The sequence below is a fragment of the Pteropus medius genome, unplaced genomic scaffold (assembly GCF_902729225.1).
Source record: "Pteropus medius unplaced genomic scaffold, Ma_sr-lr_union100, whole genome shotgun sequence".
Taxonomy (NCBI): Eukaryota; Metazoa; Chordata; class Mammalia; order Chiroptera; family Pteropodidae; genus Pteropus; species Pteropus medius.
The window spans coordinates 2,610,910-2,625,142 of record NW_024355990.1 but is presented as its reverse complement, the minus strand read 5'-3'; the positions used below and the strand labels follow the sequence as shown (position 1 = coordinate 2,625,142).

The window sequence follows — 14,233 nt, the reverse complement described above, 5'->3', positions numbered from 1 at the left end:
CCTCCCCCAGGGGGCGGTCCGCCCAACGGATGAGTGACTGTGGACAGTGCGTGGGCGGGTCAGAGCCAGGACCCGCCTGGCAGGAGGGAGGCCTCGGCCCCTGCAGGGACGGGGGAGAACGGCTGACCAGGCCAGAGACCCCAGCGCAGCGAGGGGACGGCGCCCAGGGCGCCCCGGGCCGCTTTCCAGGCTTATCTCTGAGGACCTCGTCCACTGAAACAGGCTCTCCCGTGAGCCTGCTGCAACTCGGCCACCTTTCCGAAGGCCATTCCAGAAGGGCTCCGTGAGTCGTACGCGGTGTCTGCAGAGCCGAGGGGCAGCTCCACTCGGAGCTCAGGCAACGGCCATGAGGCGGGGGACACTTCCTGCCTGTCTTTTCCTGTCTGAACCCACAAACCCAGGAATGACACAAAAACCTTCCTGACAGTAACTGGTTCACGAAAGGGAACATGTCGTCAACGTGTCACGTGTTCATGCTTTCAAATCTGAAATTACGGAACGGTAGCTGGGCAGTGAAATTACCAAAATCGCTAACCTCCTGCTCTCAAATTCTCCTGCACGCTTTCAAGCTCTTTCGTAAAGGCTTGCCAATTCCTAGCGGCCCAGCCTCTGTATCAATGTGAGGCGGTGGCTTTAAAAAGACGAGAAATGTCCACGTCAACAGCAAAGGCCCTCAGAGAGGCCTGCTAAAGCCTTTTCTGTCCACAAGTCCCCGGACAGAGCATGACCACCACCGCCTGGTGCTGCCACCGCCCCAGGCTATGAGAAGGGGGCAGGAGGCCTTTCCCAGGTGGCGAGGGCCACCCCTTGTCCAAGGGCCAGCAGGTCAAGGGCCCGGATGCGGAGGTCAGTGGAGGGAAGTCGGGGAGGGCGCTGCGACCCTACTTGGCACAGCCGCTCAGGCAAGCCTTCTGCATGGCGTCGATGGTGTACCGCAGGAACTCGTGCGCATCCTCCTGGCTCCCGAAGCGGAAGTGCCGGGCGATCTCTAGGGGAAAGAAGCAGCATCACACCTGAGGGGGGGCTCCCGCCTCCGCAACCGCCTGCCCTGGTCACCGCCACCCGGCTGACCCGGCGTCCGCAGTGGGCTCTGTGCAAACTGCCACCGTCCACTCGTGACTGTGCACAGCAGCAATACCCTCAGCGAGACCCTCTGGACTCAACGGCAAAGCGGCCCCGCCTCGGAGCACCGGGCACCTCGACTGCGAAGTCCACTGAGGAGCGAGTCTCCAGGGACCGGCACTGAACGCAGGTGACCACAATGACATCACAGGTGTCAGACACCGGCTGGCCTAGCTCCTCTGCTGAGCGGAAGGGAAGCCAGCTCCTGGGATGCCGGCAAGGGCCTGCACGCCTTCCTCACCCCGCTGGCACCCCGTTCCCATCCCGCTCCCCTGACCTCTGCAACACCCCCAGCCTGGCCCCACCCACGGCTTCTTCACGGCAGGCCCCCCACAAGGCCTTTCCCACAGAGCCCGGAGCCCGGCCCGGCGCGGTTCCTAACCACGCCTTCGGTCTGTACGGCCACACGCGCCACTTAGTGCTACCAAGTCTTGGGGCTCCTGGGACTGCTCCCGACTTCATCTCCCCCCGCACCAGCTCCCAGCGCCCGCCGCACAGCGCACGTGTAGCAGCAGGCGACAAGGAACTCGCTCTTACTTTTCAGATCCCGGATGAAGGACACGGGCTTGATGGCGTTGCCGCTGTTGGCGAAGGCCTGGACGATGTGGTTCTGCATGAGGCACAGCATGCAGAAGCTCCCCTGGCGGCCTGCGGGCGGGGCGGGCGGGAGTGAGGGCGGCGCTTCCCGGAGGCCACGTGCCAGAGCGGGACCCCGAGGGCAGCTGAGCAGGCCCAGGCCCAGAGCGGCGCGGTGACCGCCGGGGACCGTCCTCTGTGCTGCTCCCACCTCCCCACCTCTGCTCCTGCCCCGATTTCCTGATTTTTATTTACCAATTTTTAAAAATCACGGCTTAAGTTTTAACACATATGCCCAACACAGAACGGTCCCGTTTGTCGACTATCAACAGGAATCCCCCCGGGACTGCTCAGAGCTGTGGCCGTTCTGCGTGGCGGCCGCGCCCCACCCCGGCCTGCCCGGCGTCCCGCGTCCGGTCTGCCGGCAGGCGCCTGCGCTTACGCGTTCAGCTGTGGACGCTGTAGTGCAGGTTTCCCGCACGCGTCGGAGTTTTTCTGCAGAATCGCTGGGTGGATTCCAAAGACGTCAGATTGTTTTCCAGAGTGAGTCTTCCACGTGGTCAGGATGAGAGACTAAGCAAAAGGGCGATGCGCACCCAAACCCCTTTACGGTAGGCTAACTGACCGGACGAGAGTTCGGGTCCCGGGGCGCCTTACCGACGCCGACATCACGGGAAAGGGTGCGATTCCGGTTCGAGGGCCCGGTGTCGCATCAGGACAGGCCAGCGGCACGCGAAGACTCTCAACCCTCCGCACGCCGGACTTCTGCGTCTTCGCTGATCACGGAGGGGACGGCAGGCGCACGGGGTCCTGTGGCACTTCCCTGGTCGCCAAAGCACGCCTGGCAGGCTGAGCACCAACCCTACCCGCCCCAGCCATGAGGCTCTTCTGTAAAGAGCTGTGATGTGTCGATTTTTAACTCCTTACTGTCTCTTCCTCGTTTTGGGGTTCTTCAGTGACTCTTGGCACCAGCCGTCGTCCGTGTGTCCCAGCTTCCTTCTCCCAGTTCGCAGTCCCCAACCATCTTTGAATTTTCTGTTTTTTCATGAACGAGAGTCTTTAATTTGAACACAGCTGATCAGTTTTGTCTGTTATGGTCAGCACTTTGAGTCTTGTTTAAGAAACCTGCCATCCCAAGGTCAGAGACATTTGCCCACATTTGCTATGGAAGCGCCGTTTTATTTGATAGTTTTCAATCCTTTACGTGCGTGTCTGCTGTGAAACGGGGACCCTATTTCCCTTTTTCATATGTAAACCCAAGTTATTTTAAGTTGTTTGTTTAAAATGGAAAACACGTGTATGTGAAAACCTGGTACGTAACACTCCATTTCCAAACGCTGGTTTCTGGGCTCTGCTCTCGTCTGGGGGTCATCTGTCCCCTGAGCCAGCACCACAGCATCTTGACCTCTGCAACCGCACGTGAAGACCGTGGTTGGCGGAGCATCTCTCCCCTCGGACTCTTCTTCAGAACCGTCCTGGCGATTTTCGGCCCTCTGCTTTGCTTTTCCGTGTAAATTTTAAAATCAGCTGTGGCTACGTCACTCTCTAATCTAATGTGGGGAGAACTGACATTTCATGATGCTGACCCCCGCCCCACGTGTGTAGGTTACCAGCTAACAGCCTTCCACCACCGTCCGCACACACACCTTGGTAAATTTAGGTCCAGATACTTCATCATTGTTACTGCTCTGAAACATTGTTTCATAATAGCAAAAAAACTTTTATAAGTCCTTGTTTGGTGCGGAGAAATTCGATTTTTTGTCTGCTGATGTCACGTGTCTAGCCACGTTGCCAACTTTCTAATCTGTCTATTGAGCCTCTTGCCTTTCTGAGCAGGAGCACCATCTTTGAGGGGTAGCCTTATCCTTTCCTCCCGAGTCGCTGCTCCGGCCAGGACCGTCACGTGATCAACGGGAGCGGTGGTCGCGGCCGCCCCCATTCCACTCCTTACAGGGAACGTTTCCAAGGCCCCTTTGAGAATGCTGTTCTGTAGTTTCTGAGAGGCACCCTTTATTGAGGTAAGAAAACTCCCCTCCATTGCTATTCTGCTAAGAGTTTATCATAAATTTTGGGGGGACACCTATCTCCAGGTGACCTTTCCCTTTTAACCCGTTAGGGCGGTCACAGTGATCGCGTGTGCCGGGTCTCACTCTAGGCCTCAGCTTCACGCCAGCACCGTGAGGGGGACGGCACGATGGCTTTGTGGGAGGGACAGTGGAAGGCCTATTCAGACTTTATTCTACTTTCTCCAGTTTTCATAAGTTATATTTTACTTCATCTTTATTTTTGTTTTAAATTTCTACTTTGGGGCCTGTTTCCCAACGTGCATAAACACTGGCCGATAGACGTGTACGGTAACTGAACATGCTTATTTTGGAGGTTCCCTTTGAAGTCCCTCTTTCCTGTTTGGATAAGCACTTTTGGAAAAGTCGAGACCACTGCTCTACCTGCGTGACCACTTCCGTAGCCTGCCCCGCAGTGGGTAAAACGCGCCCTTAGGTTTGATCGGTCACTGCGTGTAATGAACGCCACTCCTAAATCTGCTCCAGGCAGAGGGAGGCGACGCCGGGGCGCACGGGGCGTCTCCCTGGGTGGCGTCCCCGCCCTGCGCACAGGGCCACCCCGTGCCACGCGCGGGCTCTCACTCACAGCTGCGGGAATGCTCCTTGGAGAGCAGGTAGCCGGCCAGGGGTGGCGTGTAGGTCAGGCACTGCACGGTGGAGTTGAGGAAGCACGTGTTGCCCAGGTTGTGCAGACCGGCTCCCACGCGGTACACGCGCTCCCACTTCAGGGACAGCCGCTCCAGGGGGAAGAGCACTTTCTGTGGGGCGGGGACGCCATCGCCCCTGCTCTCGTTCACGTGCTCGCCGCCTGAGAGAAAGGGGCAGGGGGGCAAAGCGGACGACGTGAGTCTACACGCAGCCAGGTGACAGGGAGCGACCGCTGGCTCACGTGCTTGGCGGGCACCCGCTCAGGACACGGCACGGAAGGACACCTGCTGCCCTTGCACTGGCGGTTCCCAGGAAGCCCGGCAGGAAGCCCGTCACCCCGCAGCCCGCTCCCCTCTCTCTCGTTTCCAAGTCCCGCTTCTGATCCTATGAAACACACACGTGCCAAAGACACCTAAGGATGCAGCTCTCTGACCAACCCCATATCGTTACTTCGACAACTGAAGTCCATGGACCCCAGAAAAAGCTCACACTTGACCGCATTCTGGTTTTGCCCCAGCTAATCGTTCAACGTTTCGCCCGCCCACTTGGTGACCACACGGCGAGGCCCTTTCCGCCAGCGAGCCGGGAGCCCGTACCCGGTCTCCTGGCCTGGGGCTCATCCCCGCCCCTGTGGCGGCCGGCTCCCTCCACTCTGGGGTTCAGCAGCACATATTTGCTCTTCAAGGACTCCAGCTGATAGGAGAAGCTCTTGCTGGCAGGCTCGAACTCGATCTTCTGCAAAAGGACCTTCTTGGCGGAGGCGGCCAGCAGCTTCCCCAGCTCTCCATCGTCGGCCGAGTCCTTGCGGCTGGGCTTCAGGGCCTCCTTTAACTTATCGACTATTGGCATGGTGCATCACTGTGGGGACGAGAAGGGACAGAGAGTGACGGGAACCGGGTCCCAGAACAATGCACCGCTCCTTTAAAAAACCCCTGTGCTCATTCATTACGGAGGGGCGCCGCTGTAAAACCTTCTCCGGATCGGCGGCCAACCCTGCAAAGCAAGTGTGAAATACTAAAAAAAACTCAGGATGAGGATTTAAAAAATCTCAACAGTAAGCGCTCGGACGCAGCAGAGTCCGCGCTTCTCCCAAAGACCAGGGGCCGTGAGCAGCGCTGGGCAGACAGGACGGCAGCCGAGACGCAGGTCGGCCCGCGGCACGCACCTCTCCTATGGGACTGCGGGCGCTGTGCTGGTGCGATTTTAGTCCGAAGGTGACCACGTGATCCTAACGTCTGCTCAAAACCGGGGAAATGCCGATGCTCGGAACACACGCTGGTCACACACACGAATCCATGTCACAAAGGAGGCAGTGCAGACAGAGGAGAAGCGGGCGTCTGTCCCGGACCCCACTCCCCAAACCGAAAGCCACGGGCTGCACGTGACTGCCGAGCACGAGGACGAGGCTGGTCCAGACTGCGGCGTGCTGGAAACGCGGGACTCACGCCAGATTTCAGAGGCTTAGTATGAGGACTTTAAAAATCTCAATAGTTTTTAGATGGGTTACGAGCTGAAATATTTCACATATATTGGGGTGAATAAAATAGATTGTGAAAATTAATTTCTTCCGCTTTTTATTTTTTAACGTGGCTACCGTGACATTTTAAATTACTTTTGTGGCTCGCGTTACTGGACAGTGCATGTGCAGATTACTTTTAACAGGGAGGGAGACGAGAGAGGACAGGGACAGGACGAGACGCCTGAACTTGAGCAAAGCGGGGAAGTGGCAGCTCTGGGCTCTGGAGCGCGGCAGGCCTGAGCTGTTCCATCAGCTACTGGCTGTACGCAAACGCCAGAGACAATCACTGTGACTGTCACAGGTCTCCTGTTCTCTGTAAAATACGGACAGAAACAGCCGAAGGTGGCTGAGAAGTCGATGGTTGTGAAATTAAGGGGGCGGGAGCACTGGGTGGTGCTGGGTGCTGGCTACAGGGCCGAGGCTGGGGGTGCAGAGCAGAATCTGCAGCCAGCGGGAAACCCCCATCCCCTCTGCCAGCGACACTGTCTCTACCTCTTCTCTTCCCCACCCACTGCCAAAGCTCAAGGACTATTTGAGTCACAGTTAGAAAACCAGGTTCCTTAAACGGCTCGCTCTTATCAGAAAAACAATGACTCCCTTGGGTATCCAGCATCCAGCCTGCCACAGGAGAACCAACTAGTCAGCTGTCCCCCAGACCCCTGCTCTAGTGAACGGACCACCTCTGGCACCTCTTCTTAAACCCAATTTATTGTTATGAAGCATCTAATGCCATACATAGATCAAGTTTCTTTGTCTATAAAAATGTCTGTAAAGAACAGAAACGTAAACTTTATTTTTAAAAAGCGAGCACGAGTTCTTCGACTTGAGGATGCAAAAGCACCTCTCCCGGGAGAAATTACCTATGCGTTCTCGCCACTGCACACTCACTGCCGGGCCACGTGCAGGTGACCGGCAGGAATGAACGGAAGCACAGAAGCCCGCACGGCTCACCTGGGACGTGGGGACTTGGGTGCAGGGCTGCTGCAGCATGGGGTCGCGTTCCTGGTCAGACCGCGTGGGTGTGGCCCGAGAGGTCACCAAAGCCGAGAGCGTGTCGTCCAGAATGGGTGTCAAACCTGTGGGGTGAACAGAGCACCATGTGAGGCCAGCTCTCCTCCCGCGGTCTCATCGGCCCCACTCTGCCGGGAGCAGCCGGCGTTAAGGCCGAAAATACGGACAGTGCGCTTCTGGGAAGAGCTGGGAGGAGACTGAGCTAATTAGCTACAAATTATTGCAACGGGCATGACATGAAAACACGGCCGTGTGCCCTGTATCCGAACCTTCACGCCAGTGACAAAGCCGGTGAACAGAAGTCTCCCCACACTCCCCAGTCGACGCCAGCCCCAAGTGCATTCCGAAGAGTAAGAGGCAACAGATGATCTCCGACTTTCAGATTTCACAAACCAGTAAAACTCCCCCAAGGGGAGTTTTAAACTCCTCCGAGGGAGCAATAAAAGCTGCCAAATTTTCACTTTGCTCAGCGTGGACTCGTGTCTTTGATTACCACCCACAATCACTATGACGACATAAAATTCAAGTACTTGAAAACTTTTTGCTGTGACAATGTTCAACATACACAACGTGGAGAGAACGACCCCGTGATCCACACCGTTCCCTCTGCGGGGCCAGAGCTCTCCATGCGGGATCGAGCTGCACACTTCACAGCAAGTGTCAGATGCCGCGTGTCTGACACCCGCAAGTAAAAGCTCATCAACACCCAAACAACAACAAAACTCCCTACGATGGCGCCGCTGTAGCAAGACTCACCTTGCTGTGGACAAGTGAGGACGTGGGCCCACAGGAGAGTGTGTGGGGACCCGGCAGACAGGGGATAAACAGAACTTGGGACAGTTAACCCAAGTTAATTCAAGATACGTAACTTATATAATACCTATCCCATAGCCCACCCCTCCACGTGGAGTCGGACATTTTGAACATATTTCTCCTGCTCTGATAGAGATCAACCTCTGTGTCACCAATTTCACCTGAAATATTAAGCAGTAACCTAAAAATGATTTCTCTCTGAGGTGGAGAAATCCAAAGAAAAATGGCCTTGCATCGTCGGCAAGCCCTTGACATCCTCACTTGATAACACACTCTTCAAGACCAGAAGGATGCTCTCTCCATTCTATTCCTCATGGTCCAGGTGAGAGGCTCCACCTAGCCATGTATTTTTCTGTCTCCAAGAGTGCTCCAACATAGGTTCCACAAAACGAATACCATTCCATTCAGGCGCTTTCTCTTTCCCTCCTCCCTTTTCCAAGATAAACTGCACCAAAGACTCACAGGGTCAACCACGTGCTGAGGGGAGGAGCCTCAGATGGACAGAGCTGGGGCCCCCGGAGGTGCTTTTAGAGGGGGGCCTCCGGGCTCTTCCGCAGCGCTGAGTCCCCAGCCAGGAGAGAGGAAACTGAGCGTGCCCTCCTTGGAGACCTATTCACGGCATCCCTTAGAGAAAGTCTGTTTTAGGACGCTACTCTGGCTCCTAAGACCCCGGGGCGGGGGGACGGAACAGCGCCCGACAAAAGCAACGGGCATTTAAAAACTCACATCTTGTACCCGGTTACCCACTCACATCGACCACGACCGTGACAATGACCATGAGGGAAGTTACCTTCTCCAGGGGTGAGCCTTTCCCACAGCGCTTACTAAAAGGAAACACCGGAGCTCAGCTCCGGTCCCAAACAGAACACTCTGTTCCTGATTAGGCCATTCCAGAGAAAGTCTGGCTCCTGCGTAAAGGATGCTTCTGTGCGTAACGACTGCACCCAACATCCACACAGACCACTGCCCCCTCCGCGGCCTGGGCTCCAGTAGGGCAGCTCTCCTCTCCACCGCCGGTCGGGGTTCGCGGGGGGCAGCAGAGCGGACCTAGGACAGGTCAGAGCGCACTCTCCCCGGGCCTCCCCGTGGACCCCTGGACCCACGGCAGACGGCGCGGCCCCGGGCCCTCCCCGCGGACCCCCGAGCCGCTCGCGTGCTCTTAAGCCCTCCCGGTGAACCCCGGAGCCCTACGGACACGCGCCCACGTTTCCCTGGAGCGCCCCGGGGTGCGCCCGCGTCCAGCCGCACCTTCCCGCTTCCCAGGCCCGGCGCAAGCCCTCCCCGCGGCTGGACGCGAAGCCTTCTCCTGGGCAGCGCGCCGTCCAGACCCGGCCCCAGCCTACCGGGTCCCGGCCGGCCCGCTGCAGCCCGCGGCGCTGGCGTCTGTTCGGCCCGGGCCCCGCACACTCACCATCCGGGCCCTCGGCGCCTCACACACGTGTCACGGCGACACTTAAAGGCGCCGCGGCCAAAGGCCGGAGCTGCAGAACTCATAAAGGCCCCTGCGGCTTTAAGAGGCGGGCCCGGCTCCGGCCCTACTCTCTGGGCCCGCCCACAGCTCCTTTACGCGCCGGAAACGTCACCTCCAGCCCGCGGCCCCGCCAGCTTACGCGATGACGCAAACACGCAGAGCCGGAGACGCCCCGCCCCCTGGGCCGGCGCCGGGCCAGTTCCTGCAGAGCACGTGGGGCGCGCACTTCCGTCCGGCGCGCGGGGTGCGGGCGGTCGGCGCACCTGGGGCGGCGTGTGGCTGCACCTCGTTCTCGCCTGCCGCCGGGCAGTGGCACCGAGGGCTGGGTCTCACCCCCTAGGGCATTTTGTCACCAAAACATAGGCCGCAGGTGATCAGGGCAGCCGACCCAGTAAAGTTGGGGGAACCGAGCAAAAAGTATCTGCGGGCTCTGCGCAATTCTCAGCGCCCCCCGCCCAAAAGCGGCATCCCATGATGACTACGTTAAGGCTCTGGTTGAGTGCTTGCAAACAGCATTGCTTTTGTAATATTTTTTAAAATGCCTTTCACCTGAAGCAGCTTTGTTGGCTTCTGGCAGGTGGAGAGAGCGTCGTTTCTAGCCTGACCTCTGGTGGTATTCTCACAGAAGCAAAGGGTGGAAACCTGACTTTTCCCCAAAGGCAAAGCTTTGCGCACAGGTCCCTATCTGCTGTGTCTCTGTCTTCACGTCTCCCACCCTCCAAGTGGGGAATGGCGATGGAGAGAGAGAATGGGCGTGATTGGAACAAAAGTCACCTTGTTAATTACGTGAGTCCTGGTGTGTTTTTGAAAAAGAAAATGAACAAACAAAACCGTAGGAGCCTATTCCTTGTGAGAATCCATGACTAAACTTGAGGTTGAGATTTGTCCTTGTGTGAATTGGCTCCCTGCCCTAAAACAATGAATGATTCCAAGAATGACGTACCCGTTCCAGGCCTGATACAATGTATTGGAAGTGAGGGATTAAAAAAAGTGGGGGTGGGCGGGTGACGGGACAAGCAGGAGAATGAGGAGAAGGGGTTTATTCCAACTCTGTCCTAGTTAGCAGGGTTTTTGGGGACTCTTCTTTTAACTAACCCAGACCCCATTTTTCTCATCCGAAATTTAATTCTCCCCGTAATGAAACCAATGGCATCCGCTTCTGTTGCTGACCTCATACGTGCCAAATCCTGAGATGGCCACTTTACCAACATTACCTGATTGAATCCTCGTGGCAGCCCTACAAAAAGACCCTGTTCCTGTTTTACAGATGAAGAAAACTTGAGTGTTCAGGATGCCAGCGAGCAAGCAGTGACCTGAGGGTTTAAACCCATGTTTCTGTCAAGCTCCCAGTTCACACCTTCAGCGCAGGCTCTCAGAGGTAACCCGCAAATTCTTATGAGATGACAAAGGAATTGCCTGAAAGGCCTGCATGCTGCTTGAGAATGTAAACCGAGGCCTAGATGTTGGGAGGAGGCCTTGGCCACCCACCGTCCCGCCTCACCCGGTTTCCCCTTCAGATTCCCTCACAGAAGCCTTCGGAGTGGACTGTCTGGAGTATGCTCACCTGGACCACATAAAAGTCCTACCGAAGGCCGCCTGAGATGTGCAGAGTAAAACCACCACGAGGCACATTTCACACCCTCTAGAACAGCTAAAATCAGACGACTAGATGTTGGAGAGAGGGAATACAGCCCCTGTATAAGACGCCTGGGGGTGTAAAGCGATGCAACCATTTGGGAAACTAACTTGAATGTTTAACACAAGGCTCACCCTATGAGCACATCCATTGCTGTCACCACGTAGGCTGGCAAATTCCAAATGTGCAGATGCAGGATGCAGACCTCTCTCCCTGATCTTCGGAACCGTGGGTCCACTGGTGCCTCCTGGACATCTCCCCACGAGCACTTCAATCTCACCATGCCCAGAAAGGGCGCATCGCCGGCCTCCCCTAAGCTGCCTCTCCTCCTCAGCCCCTTGCCCACTGGGGCTGCTGTGCTGGCACTGACACCAAATCCTTGCTCCGCCCAGAGGGGCATACTGTGGCCCCCGGCCATAGTATGTGAAGAAAGGTTTTATCGAGCCAAAAATGCTAGCCAAAAAGAAGACCAGTCTTGAGGTGAGTCCACCCACCTGCAGCATGGCTAGGCGGAAGACGTACTTGTCCATCGTCTCGGACTTTGCAAGCACTTTTATACTCCAAGTAGCGGGGAGGGGGAAGAAAGAAAGGAGCCATCAGAAAGAATGTACATGAGCTATAGGCAAAGCGGGGGAGAAGGTGAAGCGGGGCCGGCTCTGGGATAGCAGAGTCCGAGAAAAGAGAGGCTCCCCGAGTTCATGGTGCCCGGCTGGGATAATCTGCGGAGGTAGCCACCTGGAGATTAATCTGAACCTCTAGCAGACGTACAGGGAATGTGAGCAGTCATCCGGGAGCTGGCCCGCAGCCATGAACAGACGAACAGCTCTGTCTCTTTTCTTACTCTCCAGCTGCTGTAATTTAATTTAGAACACCTCAGAATTTTCCCCTTGTCATTTCCACCCCCACGTTAACCCCTCATTTTAAAGGCTGAGTGGTTTGGGTTTTCCTGGTTGGACCTGGACTGATAGAAACCCCCACATCCACTTGCCCGGCCAGCATTTTGGGCTCCTCTCTCTCCTTTACCCCGTGTAAATCACCAGTTAACTAATTTTGCTAATTATACCTCTCAAATATTCCTCCAACTATTCCCTCCCCTTCATCCAATTGCCCAGGGAAAGCCTTTCTCCATCTTTTCCTGCATTGCCCAAACTGTCAAATGGAATAATATAGGTAAAAGGCCTATCTACACATATCATGCACATGTCTGGAACCGATGCTGTCCCCCATGCTGATGGGAAAGCCAAGCTCCTCAGCTGGGTCTCTAATGGCCCTTGGGGACCAGCTCCTGCCTGCCTTTCTCCCCTTATCACCAGCCACTCCCTGCCCTAGATCCTTCAGCAGAGTGAATCTGAGCGCCCTCCCAGTGGCCCTTCAACCACCACCTTTGGCCTCACCTCCTCTGAGAAATCTTCCTGGATTCCTTCCATCCATGCCATGAGGCTGGTACTGCCTGGGGCTGGCCCGCACATTCCACTTAAACATTCAGTTGGAATGCTCTCTGGACTCCTCCCCCTCCCACCATGACTCTTAAGGGCCAGTTGTACATCTTATTCATCTGTGTGCAATGTCAGGCAGTGTCCCCACCTGCCGCTGGGCGGGGGACGATCCGATCTGTGGAGGGTAAGCTGCTTCCCCATAAGCCGCATCTCTGTGCCAGGCTGTGGGCCTTAGAGATGCCAAGGGAGGAGGGCAGGAGCAGGTGCCACCGAAGAGCTGGGCCTGGGAGTCCGCCCCTGCTGGGGTTCAAATCCCAGCTCCAGGGCTCACTGGCTTGGTGGCCAGGTAACTCGACCTCGCACACCTCAGGTTCCTTATCTGTCCAATAGGGAAGATAAGACGACCGATTTCTCAGAGTTGTTAAACATTAAATGAGATAACCTAGGTCAAACCCTGAGCGCCGGTGCTGCTGTGCAGTGAGCATTAGCTAAAATTGGAATGACTAGAGGTGTTGAGGGTCCTACGCGGCTGCCCGTGGGAGCTTAGGAGCAGAGTCCCCTGGGCTGGGGGACAGATCATGAAATGGTCAGGACTTGCATGCGACAAAGACTCACCACAGCAGGCCGTAGACTGTGCTCCCCCGGAAGCCGGCTTACCGGGTCCGCTTTCCGAGTCGGTGTCCGGGAAGGTAGATTTCGGGAGGGGCCCCCATCCCCTGGTGGGAATGGCTCACGGGCCTCAAGGTGTGTTGATGCTGAACACTTGCTTTCCTTCTGGGAGTCTGGAGTGACCGTCACCCATCAGGACCTCGAGGTCAAGTCTCTAACCAGCTCTCTAGCTGGAATCTTGCTCCTGGTGGACCCCCGCCCTTGACTCCGCTTGAAGGGGCGGAGCAAGACTTAAAACTCTGAGCTTTCTTTATTTCTAGGTAACATGGATGCGGCATCACTTCTGTGCCCCGTCCTGGGTCCCATCCGCAAATCCTCCTAACACCCGCCCTCCCTCTCCGTGACCAGCCACAGCACCGTCTGCAGACTCCGGGTCTGTCTCAAGTTTGGGTTTTAACTGGAATGAAACATTTCTCCCGGTCATGGCAGCGTGAAAAGCGTCCAGACTGAGCTCACTGTTTCTGAATGTCTTCCCCCGCCCCACCCCCGCCCCGCAATTTGTTTCTTGGAGGAGAAAAACTATAATTAAAGTTAAATGATTTCCCCAAATCAAAGCACCGTCTTTCACCACGAGATGATTCGAGGCGCCTGCACATGACAAAGTGCGCTGTGGGTCACCAAAGCTTGAACCTGAGGCTGGAGGTAGGCCTGTTCGCGAACGTCAAAGTTTTAATGCAAAACCTAGGGAAACAGCAAATCGCCTGTAATAAAACCCTAGCGAAGTCTCTGTAACTCCGCAGTTGCTTTTTTTTAAGGTAGATCAGGTAAACACATCTACTGGAAGTCAGGAGGGGAAGACAGTGCTAACGCACACTTCCAAAGTATTCCGGCCGGTCCTGGTAGCTCCCGCGCCCGCTTCCCGCGGTCCCTCCGACTCGGGTCCTGCGAGGCCCTCTGCTGCGTTTCCACTTTGAACCCACGTGTGTCTTCGGGTGTCCTGACAAGAGAGCCGGACTGTCCTCGGTTGTCCCCATTTTTTCTTTCACAGAGTGAGCAAGACTGAGGGGCAAACAATGGTGTCTGCTAGAATAGTCTACCCAACAATCCGGTCGCCCCATATGTGGACCTTCAAACTGACTTAAAATTGTTTGCAGAGATCGAGAAAACTTGTGTGTGGAGTTTGTTATACCATTCTCTCATTTTCGTGTACATGTGAACATGTCCACTAAGAGAAGTGTCTCTAAAAAGTCACGTTTGACCTAAATACCTAAAATAAAGAAAATGGGTAGCAATTGCCTGGTGTGTTGTTTGCCGAGACCCCAAATGTGC

At 56.0% G+C, this 14,233-nt stretch overlaps 1 protein-coding gene across 5 annotated transcripts in view; it reads right to left on the bottom strand.

The window, feature by feature from the left end:
- Positions 1–13,114, bottom strand: part of USP36 (ubiquitin specific peptidase 36) — a 31,698-nt gene extending 18,584 nt beyond the window's left edge. The window contains exons 1-6 of one of the 5 annotated variants that reach the window (XM_039859131.1): positions 12,953–13,114; positions 6,880–7,004; positions 5,006–5,267; positions 4,348–4,569; positions 1,660–1,770; positions 886–988 (exon numbers count right to left, since the gene is read on the bottom strand). In XM_039859131.1, coding sequence (XP_039715065.1) covers positions 886–988; positions 1,660–1,770; positions 4,348–4,569; positions 5,006–5,258 — 689 coding nt within the window. In that variant the 5' untranslated portion in view covers positions 5,259–5,267; positions 6,880–7,004; positions 12,953–13,114. Of the gene's footprint in view, positions 1–885; positions 989–1,659; positions 1,771–4,347; positions 4,570–5,005; positions 5,268–6,879; positions 7,005–7,695; positions 8,492–9,000; positions 9,256–12,952 lie in introns of those variants that run through there. The other 4 variants (XM_039859129.1, XM_039859128.1, XM_039859130.1 and 1 more) reach the window with 4 other exon arrangements.
- Positions 13,115–14,233: the final 1,119 nt, after the last annotated feature.